Consider the following 16728-nt stretch of genomic DNA (forward strand, 5'->3'; position numbering starts at 1 on the left):
CTTACCTCCAAGCGGCACGAGCCAGCATGGAGAAACGTGGTGAAACAGCCCACAAGCCCCATGGCGGAGGGAGGCCCTCATCCAGAAGTGAATTGACAAAATGGCTGTTACATGCACATTTATTCATCATAGACATGTGGTACAAGGTTATGCATAAAAAACTAGGCCCTTTTATTTACGTATTTACGTATTGCCTTACCATGGTGTCACAGAGAATGCCGTAAACCTGGTGGTGCTTGTCTTCTGGAATGCCGCAGTGGATAAGGATGGCCTTTATGAGGGCTGTGTGGTTCAGATGCACGCAGTAGTTGCGATCCTGTAACCACACACCCAGCACACCCACGTAGTCATCAGCTGCGAGAGGTAATGCACACCATGCTTGCGTGGTGTATAATACTCTAGACTGCATTCATATCGGATTCACACACTCACTGGCACAGTAGTTCGAGGGCACAGCTGGTAATCAAAAGGTGTAAAGGTCGATTCCTGATTTGGGAACAATCAGGAACTTACCCCTATCATAAGAATGTTGAATTTGCTTAGAGATTTAAACGGAAATTGAGCCCCATTCCATACTCACTTGAGCAGAAACTTTTTATTGGTTGTTTAAAAACCATCAACACCGCCATGATGCGGACCGACAATAAATGCAGGGCATTTGATCAAAAACTGCAAAAAAAACGAATCCATCTAAAGTAATTTAAAACTGCCTTTAGTATTTTTTTTATAATACAGCAAATGTCAGGAATTAATACACGAATTAAATTACTCCCATGCCTGCGTGCTGCAATGTCATCTGTTACATTTTAATCCAAAATAAATTATTTAAACCGTTTAAAATAAATGAAATTTGCTTGGCGCTTCTTTAAAAAAAAGACCATTTAGCTTTTTTTTCTGCGGCTTACTTATTAAGAGTGAACAAAAAAATTCTGTATAAATGTAACTTTTGTTTTAGGCTTGCTTTAAATACAAGCACAGTACGACGAATCATTGCAAACGAGCTCTCAGCGTGTAACACGCGACACTGGTGTGCACAGTAATGGATTAAGGCAGGGAGGGCTCCCAGGATCAGAGTACATTTAGGAGGTCCTTGTTGAAGGATCGTGACCAGCAGGGGGATGGAGGGCTGCTATGAATATAGAGTGGGGGCGCCTCTGTGTAGCCCACCAGTAGAAGGCCCCTTTTCAGAAATGAGCGACACGCCACCTGGCACCTTCTGGGAACTGCACAATGTTTTATTGTAATACACGAATCTGGTTGCTGCTCCCATTAGTAGTGGGCAACAGCTATGGCTACTTCCAATAAGATCGCAGAGGTCACGTGACTACCCGGCAGTAGTGCGCTCTGAAGGCCAATCATTTTTCACGAAACCCAACTTTACAATGAACTCCGTTTTATTTGGCAAGACAGAAATCATCCGCAGGTCACACTTGCATCGTCATACTGAGTTAGCACAACTACCCATTAAAAATGTATTGCAGGTGACAATTGCCGCCAACAATAGCCCTGAATTTGCCCTGGTGTATCGTGCTCCTCCAGAGGTGACCATGGCCACTTTCAAAGTTGTGCGCTTGCCTGCAGAGCCGGGAACTCCTGTATGATCTCGGACGTGGTGTAAATGATCTCGGCGTCCGGGAGGCAGCCACCGGCCGACGTGACGATGTCGAACGCACACTCGACGAGCTCGCGTGGGTGCGCGCGGTGCAGCTTCCTGGGCCGGAACACACGCTCCACGCAGTACCTGCCGAGGTGGTGCGCAATCAGAGAATTGGGAGAAACATTATCGCTCCTCATACAAAATTACGCGCATATTTTTTTTTTTTTACAAAGTTAATGGTGCAGCCCTTGTTAACTGCCTGCTCACGCTACTGTTGGCAGAAGGGCCTCAATGCTGGAGAGACATCTTGGGATAAAAGGGAGTGCCCCACATTCTACCTCACCACACGCAATCTGCCGATCGACTGTGATGTATCCATTTATACGGAGGTGGGGGGGTTGAAAAAACTTGCACCATTGTTTCAACTGCTGCGCCAGGAGATAGAATCGAAGCAGCGACCTCCGGATTGCAAGTCGAGTGTGCAGACCATTACACCATGGTAGCTCCCAATGCCCAGGTAAGAAATGTGCATTTCACTGCTCAATTAAGCCTTTTGCAGTGCTCATCTCTGTTGGTGACAGTGGTATAAATGTCACATTACTCTAGCAGTGGCCAGTCTCTACAAAGGACAAACAGTGTTAACTTTCCACTCATTGATATTAATTTTCTCGACTGACTAGGGTAGATGGTGGGCTGAGTCAATCAGAATCAGGATTTGGATTGGCAACAGTCAGGTGGTGATTTGATTGTATATTCGACTTGCAAACAAAAGGTTGCGACACGAACAAAAAAATAATATGAATACGCTGCCAAGCTGAGCAGTGTTTCATTGGAGCGTTGTCTTTCCGACAGCTCTGTTCTTCACCTGAGGACGGCTGCTTGTGTTGTGGCCGAAACGTCGTGAGAATTTTACGTTTTATCTTCATTATTTTATTATTTCCCTTATACGTGACTTTACCAAAAGATCCAATAATATAATTTGAATAATCGTTTACAGTCCTTTGTCAATTCGCAAGCGAAAGAAGGCCTCCCTGAACCATATCAGCCACGGAGGCTGTTTAACTATACTTCACCAAATCGGTTACTGCAGGCTGGTGAAGGGGAGGCTTCTATACTAGTTCAGATATCATTCGTTGCCGATGCGAGACAATAAATCACACTCAGGTGGCCAGGTTCAGATTGCGCTGCTCACTATGTCACCACTCCACCTTGATGTACGATTTTAATGTCTTCATGTCATGTCTATGATCTTGGGAATGAAAATAACTCCACGATCATCGAAAATAAACACCGTATTGTTAGTTATGAGGAGGAAAATGCATTGAATGGCCTGGAGCTGACCTTTTGAGGTTGGTGACATTGTTTCTTGCCACAAACCGTGCAAAGGGAACCTAAAAAAAATGAATACAAATTAAAAGTTGAAAAATGCTTTTCGCCAGAAAATTCCACAAAACCTTTTCAAAAGCGCAGAAGTGCATGCCTGTCTTGTAAAATTAAACTGCAGATGTAACACGTCCCTTTCTGCTGCAAATTAAGAGGACTCTCTCCCATTTCTGTGCTCAACTACATTGCCTCTGCACTCTCTCTCCCCTTAAGTGCTTCTCTGTGGAGCACTCACCAGCCCAGCTATAAATACTAAAACCCACTCGTGCCAAGTGCCAAGTAAATATTTAAGACCTCGATTAGACCTATTCATCTTTATGCCTATTAATCTTCAAGAATAAACTCTAAATCACATGTAGGATTACAACAAACACCTATCATCCTTGGACTGCCTTGTAAAAGAGACTTGTTGTCATTTGTGGTTAATCAGGAAAGCCTCACGGATTCTCAAAACTTTTTCAGCACACACCTGTATTTGGATGTTTGGCCAATTCCCTTTAAGAGGTGTTTTGTATTTGGGAAGCAACTGAAGTACATGGGCAAACCCGTGCGTACACAAGGGAAATGAAAAGTTGCATACAGATCTATTCATGAGCCCCTTTGTTTGTACTGTTTGGGAATTACACAATTTTGCATTATCAACCAACCCGTACGTCTAAAACGCGGGATTAAACGTGTGCGCCATCATGGCGGGCATATAAAGGCCGCCGTAATATTAAATTATCGTAATTCACATCGATGAGCAAATGCATACCATCAATTCTAAACAGTTATATTCATTCATACTCTTTGTTGCAGTTCCAAAAAATATTGATGTGAATTCAATTCCACCACGTGGCACATACCAAAGAGTATACCCAACAATGACCAGGCATTTTTTGTGTGTTTATTTTGCGGTCCTTCCCCCGCACCGATGATTATCACACTTAGCCACGGATGATGTGAAACAAGTTCAACATACACACACATCTCCGGATATTACCGGGAGAACATTAAACGTTTCTGTAATGGTTTGTCGCTGTTGTTGTGGCTGGACAACGTCCTAAGCGCCGCACGCGCCCTCGCGGGATGGGGCACAGGTACCCTCAGGTCGTGCGGAAGCAGCACGAGGAAGCCGCTGTGGTCCATGAATGTCGCTGCCTCATTGTTCTCGTAAAGGTGCCGATTCTTGGGCATGAGCAGTGGCATGTGCAGCTTCACCGCACCTGCAGGCAGAAAGGAACAATTCTATTTTACGATCAAGTCACCGAGATGCCAGCTGCCTGCCACAAACTTCTAAAAAATCAAACTTGTGAATCATTCTTTAAGGCAACTGCAGGTAATTTTTCAACCTCAGGAAACATATGGTGCGTGTACATGCACTCTGCACCATAGATAGTGAACATACATGCACCATGCATTTGGCAGATATAAGAATGAAGTTCTGATTAATTTTCTGCAGTTAATGGGAATGCCATTGCCTACAAAATGGTTCCCCAAATACTCAATGACGGTCACACGCTACGTCTTTTTGAATTCACCAAAATTTACCTCCGTTCAAATCTAAATTAAGTCGTTACACAGTGAGTGTGACATATTTAAATTATTTTTACCAGGTAACGCCCACTGACCTCAATAGCTCTTTTTCAGAAGCGACCTGACCACATATGATAGCTTAATGAAGTGGCTGATCATCACGTGGGCATTTGTAGTAGGATGCACCATGGTGCAGTGAGTTAATGTGTATTTGAACCATGCCAAATGGATGCGCTGACGTTCCAAATAGCAGGACCAGTAAGACCGGTTTATAAAAGTCTGTGAAACATTTTATGTTGCTGAAGGTAAACAACTGGAGGAGCATTTGCTTCATGCCACTATGCTATTGAAGTCAAGTGCAGTGGCGGGTGACTTTGTTCATTTCCGAAAGGTGAGCAGGTATTTGACGTTAAGTTTGTGTTTTGGAGATATACTTTCTGGAAAACAAAGCTGAATATACATTCAAAAATGCATTCGCATTCAATGTGATGTGCAACCATCCCCAACATAGTACGCACACAGTAAACAGTGCCACTTTGAGCAGATTAACTCACTTGGCAAAGTTGACGTCTGCTTTTTTTACATTATATAATGGAAAAATCAAACGTACGGTGAACTTACCGTGCCTCTCAAAGACTTTGCAGACAGTTTGGTAAACGTAGCTTTGCACCATGCTGGAAGTGGCAGCAAAATTCCCCTGACAAAAATACAAGACGAAGATATTGTAATGATAGGGTGGACAAACCAATCCATTGTAATATTTCATAATTATAGAAATACTAAATGAAAGTGAAGCGAAATATTGTTCACTCAAATATGAAGCCATCACCACACCAGCAACTAAAATACAGTTTAGTATTCAATTCCTGTTTTTCAGTAGCAGTCGGGGTAGTGATAGGGGTAGTGATATGGATGATAGGGGTTTGCTGGTTGTAGCTGTAGGGCAGAGGTAGAGAGTAGCAGTAGGAGAGCCAAGACCAGGGGTCGGCAAACAATATAACCAGAAACATTTTTTCGAATATGAGACGGGGGCCCTTAATAAACAACGTCACAAAGCAGTCCTAAACGAGCGGAATTTGGCTCCGGAGCCGCAGATTGGCTAGGGAGAAGAGAAGGGTTTGAAGGCAGGAACAGAATCAGGTTACGGCTCATCATCGCTAGGAACCAAACTCAAGTCCGCCAGGTTCACATACCAATGCATCAACCGCTGCACCGCCGATCCACCCAACAACAACACGTGCAGCGGCACACGTACGTATGTACGTTGAACTTCTTTCGCACCGTGCGTAGCCAACCAACCGCGCTAACCGGCACCTTGTGCACGTCGATGTCGTAGGTGAAGTCCGCCGGGAGCGCCACGCGCTGGGAGAAAAGCTCCCCGACGAGCGAGCGGTAGGCCTTGCCGTCAGGGTTCGCGAGCGTGTGCCGGAGCACCTCGTGCAGCTCCGACTCCTCGAGCTGTGGCGGGGGGAGCTGCTCGCTCTTGAGCAGCTCCTGCGCCGTGGGGCGCTGGCCCGCGTCGTGGTTCAGCAGCCAGCGGATGATGAACGCCTGCCGCCCCCCCCCCGCGGGAATGTCGTTATCGAACACGCGTCAACGGACAGCCTTGTTTTGTTAATCCGCTGCTGAATGAGGGCCTCCCCATGTGGGGATGGTATTTAACGTGACAAGATGTTGAGAGCAGAGTGCAGTACAACAACGGAATTTGCTGCGTTGAACTCTGCCGACAACGCAGCCCCGCAGCAATCTATTACACCCGCGTCAAGCACGGTGGTCGCACACCTGAGCACCATCCAGGTATCTTCCGTGGCTGAGCTCTGATGCATTCCGGCTGATTTGGTCAAAGGAAAATCCCAGTAACATGTGTTAAGTAAGGATTTCCTTTCATACTTCCCCCCCCCCCCATTTCTATTCCAATTGTGCTGTCGACATCATGCCATGAGGGTGAAGGAATTCCTATTCAGAGCTCTTGCAGCTAGCAGTGTATCAGCTTGTGCCAGATAAACGGACGCAGAAGCTTATGTTGCTGATCTCGTCCCAAGTCATTTCAGTACGGGTGCTGCCCACGCGTATGTGTGGGAGCCACGGCCCGGGTGGAGGGTGGGAGGCGTGATGCCAGCACGATGCATGAACTTGGATGCGGGTGACGTGATCACCACTGCGCACTTGCCCACCCACGTGCCAGCCAGCCAGATAAAACTTGGAAAAATATAGTCTGTTCCTATATTTTTGGGATTAATAAAGCATCTATAAATGACCCTACCAAGACGCAATGTAAAGAGGGGCACATGCACGTCAGGATAATACAGAAGAGGGACGTTTGTTTAAGAATCTTATAAGGGCACATTTTACAGCATTTTTTCTATCGTCAATATTATTTATTTTAAATACAGTGCAGCACTTTTTGTTACGAGGCCCAAAAGTGCTTGAATAATCATTCAAACCTCTGCGATTTTTTCATTAATAAAGGAAAAAAACCTAGTAAGATGGGCTAAAATTGTAATAAAACTGTTTAAATTATCTCAAATGCTACGTGCAAATGTTATACACTCCCTCGAGTAATTTATCACCATGTACTCCATTTTAGTTTCAGGTGATTTCAAGTTCACTCCCAATAAAGAAAGTTAAGTGCTATTACGCAAACTCCCATTGCGCAATTGCCAAATCATCCCAATGCAGAACCAAAATCAAAATGCCCTTGAGGAGGATAAATAATTATATTATCGTTACTGAGGCTGTAAAAGGACGCTTCTGCACTAAATGGTCATGTGCATTTGGCTCCAACACCGACAAAAATAACCCATTCCGTGAAAAGTGCACGGGGGATTTTGGTTTTACCGACTCTTGAGTGTGCTAAAGGACGGCAAATAGAAATCTCACAAAGAGATTCCGCGCTCTCGTTTCCCATCCAATGAGAATGGGACCAAAGTTTGTGTCAAAACCACAACCACACACAATCACACACAAAGACACAAACAGACACACACAGCCACACACAGACACATACAACCACACACGACCGCACACGCTTAAGCCACTTGTACCATACGTAACAAGATACATTTCATTATCCAGGCAGCTGCATCCAGACACGCAACTGAGAACACGACACTTGCCACTGTGAGTGTTTAACTGGAGTCGCTGTGACATTCGCGTCACTTCCCATCTGTCCACAGAAGCACATGAGCACTCACCTGCTGCTTTAGTGTTTGCGGATGAAAATCTTCAGGGAACTGTATGGTCGGCTACATGAAAACAACAGAAAATTTACGCATTTTAAAATATAACAAAAGGTAGTATTTGTCCTAGCTTACGTCAACCGATATGTTGATTACGTTGTACTGGGTGTCAATAATGTCCTCTCACCCCATGGGTTACCCAGTTTGTTAAAAGACTAACACAGAATGTGGTGTAGGATCATCTCTTGTCATGCCAATGATGGCGACACACTGACCCTATGGACAAGTAACGGCTAAAAGTAAATGCTCTTATTAGTGTGACACGTATGAACAAGCCATCATAATTTGTTGTAAAGATATTTTACAATTATAAAAGTTTTATCCGTGGCACATCGGAGGAAGGGGAGTAGAGAAAATGATGCAATGTATGGAATAATAAAAGGAAAGGATGCTGGGATGTGAATCCTCAAGGCGGACAAAGAGGGCATGGCTCAAGATGAGCACGAGGAAGAAAGGAGCATCAGTCACGGATGGGAGGAGGGGGGAGGAGGAGTGACTGGGCCAAGATGTCAGCGACGAGAGGGGAAGAGAGGGAGAGGAGGAGTAAGAAGTGAGCTGCACGGAGCAGCGTCTGTTTTCCAAGGGGGTAGGGAAATAGGGGGGAGGGGATTCAGTGTTGGGGTGGCCACGCATTTTCTGGAGGTTTGAGCTGATTTATATCTATAGATTTTAAGCTCATTGAGATATATATATGTATAGAATAGTCCCTCGATTAACGTTTTTTAATCCATTCCACGAAAACTACTGTTAACCAAAATAACTATTTAGTCGAATAAAGGTTAACCGGAAAGAAAAAAAACGCTAACCGATGTCACTGTTAACCGAGGGACTACTGTATTCGAGTATATCTTACTTATACATATGACGACGCTAATAGGACATTGTGGACAGCTTGAATTTCCTTACCAGGCGTAGCTTCTGCAGAACAGCCACCCTCTCTGATCCCGTCGTCATTGGATGGTAGGTCATCTCAAAGAAGATGATGCCCAGGCTGTACAGATCTACTTTCTGCAAATAAAGTTTCAAGGACTGTGTTAGCACGATGCATAAAGTGCGCAGTTCTATGCTCTAAAGAACCACTGCCTAAAGTGCCCGCTTGCTATGTATGCTTGTGTTAGTTAAGGAGGAATTGTTCGTGATAATTATAGACTGCCAGTATGCTCACCGAGGTTAAGAACCAGGCTACAGTCTACATTAGTGGTTTATTATTTTTATTCACTTAATTTTTTATAATTATTTTTCTATCTACGTGACTTTACCGAAATAACTAAAGACTATACATTCACATACCTGTTAACCCCTTATCAGTGCCTACCTTATTACAGACCAATTCAGACCTTATTGGTCACCCCGTGCCCTTATAAATCTCAACGTTCATCCTACAAAGTCCCATCACAAGGGAGAAACACAAAGACAAAAGCAAATGTGTTTTCGCCCGTATTGAAACAGCTGTACACCGTATTGTCCTGAAAACTCAATTTCCCTGTACAAGAGTACGGGTAAACTGTATGGGTTGACAGGTATGCATTCAGCAGGATCATCACACATCTGCATCCCGATCTTCTTAGTCTATACATAATTAAAAAGATATATATAAGATTTACATTAAGCCTGTAATTGTGACATGTAGCAATTCAAATCTGCTGGCACATGTGAGTTTAATAAATTGTGAATGAATAATTCCTCTTTTACACAAGAGGAATAAAGATGAGAATCTGCCAATTGCACCATGACGGTATCTCACGTGGTACGAAGGAAATGATTCGTGCAAGACATGTCGAGGAGAAAGTCACTGCACGTCGTGGTACTCTACCAAGACACGTGAATACTAATGATACAAAATAACCATAAGAATTAGTTAAGTAAGCAAAGAAAATAAATAACTTCCCACCGGTGTTTATAACATGTGTGGGGGTTGCAGAAAGAAGCCTTAAATCACACCAGACCATGTTGAGGGATCTTACGATAAAGAGTAAATGTCAAATGCTGCAAAAGTCAAACTAAAGCAACACATTTAAGCACCTGTTTGCCTGCACAACTAAACTAGTTTTTATTTTAGCAGGTAAGGCCCACTGAGCTATAACGGCTTTTTTTTTCAAAACCGTTCTAACCACAAATAATAGCTCAATGAAGCGGCTTGTCACGTGGAAATTTATATCAGCCAAATACTCGAAATACACGTTTCTAAAGGTGGAGGGAAAAACCGGAGGACCCGGAGAAAAATCCACGCGACCAGGGGTGGAACATGCAAACTCAAAATATACAGGTGTTAGTGTTGGGATTGAACCCACAAACTCTTGCATACCAGGCAAGGTAGCTAACATCTCACCACCATGGCGCCCTAAGATACTGAGGGCAGCAGGAGAGAGATCCCCCAAGCAATCCTGAATGGCTGTCTTGCAAGAAAATGTGGCAGAAGATTTTATTTATTGAAATTACATCCACCACTTTTAAATTTTTCTCTTCAAAAATGTGCTCATACATGCGATTGCTTATTTACATTGCCCGATTCTAGACCCAGTGTGATTATACGTTTAAAGGCTTAAAGCAATGCATCATTGTACCACAGGATGCATTCATCACGTAACAATGTAGTAATAGCGCACTTAATAATTCTACAAATATCAGACACAAACATTTTACATAGCTCACGACAGACACCTCAAAACCTTACAATTTGCCATTTTAAACACACAAAAAATGGAAAGTGGAACAATACTAAAATTATCATCTCCATTAGTGGTAATCAAACAGTCGTGGAAATTCCACATTCATATGGATAGAATTGTTTACATGTATACCTTTGTTTGTCTAATATAATTTTCCTAAATAAATCTGGTAATGCCGCTTTGAATAACTACAAAAGCGTGTCTCCCATTCCGGTACTTCAGCCATGCAACCTCAGTGGAGCTGTTACATTTATTTAAGGCTTTTTTTCTTCTAAATATCTTCATCTAGTAAACTGAAAACTAATTTCCTTTCGAACTGCTTTTTGTGTTTAGTTTGTTGTCCTTCCCCCGCACCTCCGATTGGCACGGTTGGCTCCGTACGGTGTGAAAGAAGTTCAACACAAATACATCCCTCCATTACGGCTGATGGTACCAATGGTTTGTGAACCAGCCTCACCACGAAGCAGCTACCCCCGACTACCCACGAAGTTATTTGCAGTTCTGTCTCAACAGCACAAGCGCAGGACAATGAGATTTCATAGAGATTTATTTTTGACTCATCGGAGTCGATTCTTAGTTCAAATGCTGCCACCTGCCCCTGGTCCCAGTGTCACATGGGAGAAGATCCCTCCTCACCTGATTGTAGACCGCTTTGATGTTCCCCAAAACCTCCGGACTCACGTAAAGTGCCGTGCCAATCTGCCCCGTGAGCCCACCTGTACAACTCGCACGCAAGTTGCGTGCCGATCATCAGAGGTGCACAAAATTAAACGATTACAATTGTACATATGCATATTGAACTTTTTTCGTACCGTACGTAGCCAACCGCGCCAATCGGAGGTGCGGAATTTCCTATGTTATACAAGTAATCTCAACATTGTGCAAACATTGGTTTTCAATGGATTACCTGTTACATCCATATTCTCCGTGGCAAGTTCTATATTTGTAGTTGAAACATCTATCTTGCTTGATTCCTAAAAAAACACACAAAAACCATCAAGATTGTATTTAGCATTCACTTTTATCACACAATGCTGTGAAATGAATAACCCCCTAACATGAGAGGTGAGCGAATATTCGACTCACAGTTGCAACGAGCCGGTGATCTGTAGCCAAACCAAAGTCTCCAATCTTCACGCTATCTGAAGAATCCAGGAAGATATTTACTGGCTTGAGGTCTCTGTGGATCATGCCCTGCAAAGACAAAAATGCCCCCCCCCCCCCCATTTCATCTTACAGACTCATGGCAGCAAGCGCTGTTCATCAATATAGAATTTATTTATTTATTTTACATATCTCTGTGCTAAGTTCTGTGGATCCATTTTCACAAAGCTGTCATGGCAGTGGTAATTGTGATTTAAAAGATGGTCACGACGGTGACGACGATGATGGTGGTGAGTGATTATGACAAATGTTATGACGGTCATGAAGTTATTGATGGTAATGGTCCCCGTGGAGGCAATAGTGATAATAATCGTAGCGGTGACGATGATGACGACGATATTGACGACGGTCATATCGAAGGCTATCAGTAGTTGCCAGCACCTGCTCATGAATGTAAGCCAGCCCGTCCAGGATTTCACGGAAAAGACGCCACATGCGATCCGTCTCCATGTGCAGGCCCTTGTCTATGGTGTCGCGTAGAGTGCTCCTCTCGCAGTATTCCATCTGCCGGCAGGGGCACACACTTACTAAACACGTCACTCCGCGATAACACCTTGCACAGATTCAAGTCAATACTCGCTACACGGCATTTGAAAGCGGCGACAAAAACGTCAAATACACTAATCTTGCGGATTGTCATCTTCATTCATGTGGGTGGTCTAAATTAGGCATTTAAGAGAGTAAATCAATCAACAAAGAAGTTTTGTTCATGTGTAGTAGCCTTCATGTCAAGTGTCACTCCTGCACATGACAATCTGTGATATGTGCATTGCCCATGAGAGTAATCTTTATTCCGGTTACACTTGCAAATGAGGCTTAAATAAAAAAAAAAATCTGAATACTTCACCATCTGTGAAATATATCAACGTTTGCTTAAAATCCCAGCATTGTGATGTACACAAGTTGGTCACGAATGAAAGCATTGGGAATGATTTTAACATTAACGCTACAAAGCTGAGAATATATAACGTGGTGAATTTAAGTGGAGCGTATCAATAGAGATTGAATGAAACAGCCCACAAACCTGTATGAAGAGATGGTGGACCACTGTTGGTGTGGGCTGGCAGACCGGCGCTCGGTTTGTGCTCAACTCTTTATCAGACAGTGAACTCTCATGAGACTCCTGGGAACAACATTTATGAAAGTGTAACGGATCGACAATCTCGCTCAAAGGCACGTAATTGCATAGCTCGGTGGCTTTATTTCAAGTCACATTTTCCTTGGGTTATTTGACGGCGCCCAACACCCATCATTGTTAAGAGCAAGCCGTCCACAACTGCTGCGCCCACGACGTGAGCGTGCGCGCTTTTCAGAATAATGTAAAAGAACACTGCACGTGTGTGCAAACTGTTAATCTTTTAATCCAACAAAATTCAAACCACACACTCGGTGCGCTGCATGCACCACACTCTGCAGGATAGTGCAAGCGCTAGCACACAGAACCGTAACCAACAGTGAAGAGCACGGGTGTTATAGAATGAGACGGAACACGCTACGGTTAATTGCGTAGGAGGACGATGAGTGAAGTCAGCCTGGTCAAGGGTTATTGGAGAGAGCAATTACCCGTTTCAAACACCAATCGCAGTTTACAACTTAAATTGCACCATACGCAGCCATAACCCGGCTTACTCCGTTCGAATGTTATTTCATTGATGTTATGGACAAAAGATCTATGCATAAACACCCTGAAAGCAAAGGCCAAAATGTGTCTTTGTAGTCATTCCATAAACGCACGCACACACACACACACACAAACTTGAGAATACATTATTAAGGTGCTCTTTTATTTTGTCCACAGCAATCACAACATACCCCACTGCTCTCTGAGGAGGAGAGGAAAATGTGTGAAAGAAATTCCTGGGGAGACAAAGGTGGCAGGGCAATGTATCCGTCAAATAAAAAAATAAAGACTAAGCACATCTGCCAGTCGATTTGTGTTCAATGCCGAGCTGAAGCATCACTCTCACCTGGTTTTTTTCACCCGAGTTCTCAAACACGACGTCGCAGTCAGAATCACTGCCCGAAGGTCTGCAGCAACAACGGACAGCACAACGCCCATCACGCACCCCGAACAAAGATCACATCACTTGGGCAAACAAAACAACTGCGATGTAAGTGGGCGGCCAAAAATACTGCTTCGCCAACAAAAAGGTGTTTTGTTAACGGGAGAGCACTAAAAGTGGTTGTGCCGGGTGGCATTGTTGAACTCGTGAACAGTTGTTAAACGAGACCAGGGAGCAAGCGAAAGTCTCGCTTTCGCAGAAATTTTGTCAATACGTGAATATTTTAATGAAACCTCAAATGGGGTGTTTATTTTATTTTCGGTGCCAACTTTAAGCTGGTGGAGTTTTCGAATCAAACAACAAATTGTAAAAATTTCAATCAATGCGTGTTTATAGAGTCCTGATAGTAATTCAGTCACCAATGCACATGTACTGGGTTTGCAGGCATATGGCGCTGATCCAGCAATCGCTTTGGGGGCAATTGTTGGGGAACACAGAAGAGTTATGAAATTATTAAACCCACGGGCTGCATGTTGGACAGTAAATGAAGGCACAGTCAATGGGTTTGTGTGCAAAACCACGTATATCTTTGAGCTTCATCCCTAACACTGCCCAACATGGATCGGCCAAACATCCCAATGCAGGACGACTTCCAGTGTGCATCGTTCATTATCGTTTCCTTCATCAGTTCAAATCTACAGCCAAGGACCTTCTGCCGTTTTCAGCTATGGAGTGGGAGTGGGTCTGTACTTTAGCGAATAAATTCATTGCATGTGGTTATTCCCTCCAATGCTCTGCCACATTGCGTCTTTTGCCAGAAATACAGATATGGTCGTTACATCATGAGTAGTCATTGACACTGCTCATATCTATAAACACACATCAACTGATTCAATAGTTTACAGTGAAACAGATTAAGCTACCTTTATACACTTGTTATGATAGATTGTTCATGCCCTAAAGGCTCACAGAGCAAGGCAGAGGCCGTTTTAGGATTCTAAGACTCAATGGTAATGTATGAAACTTAGAAAGCTAATATCAGTGGTGGCACAGTCGCAGGAAATCACACAACCATTAAAATATAATTAACCACGCACCTGAGATTTTGACAGCTATTAATAACTCATGGATTTTCCCTTAAAGCCCAAATTCATAATCTAAAAACGGCTATACATTGTTACTCTTGGAAATGTTTACAACAAGTCACGTGCTTAAACCGAACAAATGTGTGCTATAATTCCCTGGCCAATTATAGAACAGCTGCTCAACAGCAATCGGGAAATAAAAACATCCGCTCCGGCCAAGGAATCCCCCCCCACCCCCCCTCCAACCGCGTATCAAGCACTCACACAAAGGACCGTCCGAAGACGGCGTCGTCCTCGTCGTCCTCGTCGCTCGAGTCGCTGGAGCTGTCTCCGGTCGTGGAGGGGCCGCAGCGTGCGCTCATCGAGTGCTCGTACGACATGCTCCACTCCACCGAGCCCGACGCCACCGTCCGCGTCGACGCCGTCACGGGAGGGGGCGCGTTCGCCTCCACGTCGTCCAGGCCCGCGATGCCCGACAGGCGGCTCAGATGCATCGACGGCCCTCTGCCCCGCACGTTAGCCACGTCGGGAGTCTCTTTGGCAGCCTCCGCCTTCCCCGCTGCATCGGGGTTATGGTTGTTGTTGTCACTGCTGCTGCTGGCGGTGGTGACGGTGCCGCTGTTCAGCCCAGCGCACTCTGACGGCGAGAGCTCGTAGCGCTCGATCCAGGCGTTGTAGTAGCGGACGATGTTCTCGTGGTTGAGGCGGGAAAGCAGGGTCACCTCGCCCTTGATGCGGCGGAACTGCCGGCTGGTGGGGTTCACGGCGATGCGCTTGAGGGCATAGTAGCAGCCGTCCAGCTTGTTCTTCACCTGCACAGAGAGCAAAACCGCTATGGTAATGATAACAACTATACAGCTATACAGCACGACCATGAACGTTTGGCTTTACGTGGTAAGGAAATCAAAGCACCCCACTCATACAAAGGGGTAACACCCAAAGCTCCACACACATAAATACAAGAACACAACACCTGGTGTTCTCAGACACGCTCCCATCCAAGTGTCAACGAAGCTCAGCCCTGCTTGGCATCTGGGATCCATAAGAGCAAACTCATTCAGAGTAATTTGATCACAGGCTAAAGTTTTGTAATGAATGAATGAGTGAATTCTTGCATGCCTTGATGACGGCCCCGAAGGCCCCCTTGCCGAGGAGGGCGAGCTCCTCGAACTCGGTGTAGTAGCGGGAGAGCTGGCGCTGCGAGTCGAGGTGGGAGCACATGCCCAGGATATCACGAGACGGGATGAGGGCCTCCGCATAGTTCAGGTCATCTGCGGCCGCCGTGAACACCGCAGAACAAAACATAAGCAGCTTCGCTCCACGGGCCAGACGCTTGTTGTACAAGACAGAGAAAATCAGTTTTCCCCTCCAGTCTATTTTCCGGCTGTCCGTGTTGTTGTTGCTGAATCGATCCGACGAGAATGCACGCCCTTCCGACTGCGAGTCTGACATCCTCGCCACAGTGCAGCCTGGCTGGATTCTGATCAACATGTTTGTCAAAAGTCAGTTACCCATTGCTACATGTTACCCAAGTTAAATTCGTTATTAAACGAGGGTGATCATCTTTGCCACAAATGTAATCAGGCTGCTATGCAATCACGCAGCTGAACACAATTCTAGAAGGGCGTGTAAAGTTTTCCGACAATTGTGCCTGAAATTAGCAAACAGGACCAACCTGTGACAATACCATCACAATGTGTCCAAAGTCTGTGTATATCCACTGTGATGGCAAACAATTCTCATCTACTGAAACGCTGAACACAGTTCTGGGGCGTGCGTGAGTGCGTGGATGCTGCCATCACCGTCTTTGCTGTCCTTCCCCCGCACCTCCGCTTAGCACGGTTGGCTACGTACGGTGCGAAAGAAGTGCAACGTACATACATACACACAGACACACACAGACACACACACAGACACACACAGACACACACACAGACACACAGACATACGTACAGACACACGTACAGATACACGTACAGACACACGTACACACACGTACACATACACACAGACACACACACGAACAGACACACACACGTACAGACACACACACACGTACACATACACACAGAC

General features: G+C 44.8%; 1 protein-coding gene across 5 annotated transcripts in view; it reads right to left on the minus strand.

Moving 5' to 3' along the window:
• Nucleotides 1–16728, minus strand: part of EIF2AK4 (eukaryotic translation initiation factor 2 alpha kinase 4) — a 44297-nt gene that overhangs the window by 14228 nt on the left and 13341 nt on the right. For 4 of the 5 annotated variants that reach the window (XM_078602207.1, XM_078602208.1, XM_078602209.1 and 1 more), the window contains 17 exons: nt 15775–15926; nt 14920–15467; nt 13535–13595; nt 13380–13424; nt 12592–12690; nt 11949–12071; nt 11490–11597; nt 11311–11377; nt 11040–11119; nt 8641–8742; nt 7690–7740; nt 5810–6046; nt 5117–5192; nt 4064–4185; nt 2939–2988; nt 1576–1741; nt 200–316 (listed from right to left, as the gene is read on the minus strand). In XM_078602207.1, the coding sequence (XP_078458333.1) occupies nt 200–316; nt 1576–1741; nt 2939–2988; nt 4064–4185; nt 5117–5192; nt 5810–6046; nt 7690–7740; nt 8641–8742; nt 11040–11119; nt 11311–11377; nt 11490–11597; nt 11949–12071; nt 12592–12690; nt 13380–13424; nt 13535–13595; nt 14920–15467; nt 15775–15926 (2204 nt within the window). The remainder of the gene's footprint in view (nt 1–199; nt 317–1575; nt 1742–2938; nt 2989–4063; nt 4186–5116; nt 5193–5809; nt 6047–7689; nt 7741–8640; nt 8743–11039; nt 11120–11310; nt 11378–11489; nt 11598–11948; nt 12072–12591; nt 12691–13379; nt 13425–13534; nt 13596–14919; nt 15468–15774; nt 15927–16728) is intronic. The other variant, XM_078602212.1, reaches the window with a different exon arrangement.

Source organism: Lampetra planeri, chromosome 18 (genome assembly GCF_965212315.1).
Source record: "Lampetra planeri chromosome 18, kcLamPlan1.2.h2, whole genome shotgun sequence".
Classification (NCBI taxonomy): domain Eukaryota; kingdom Metazoa; phylum Chordata; class Hyperoartia; order Petromyzontiformes; family Petromyzontidae; genus Lampetra; species Lampetra planeri.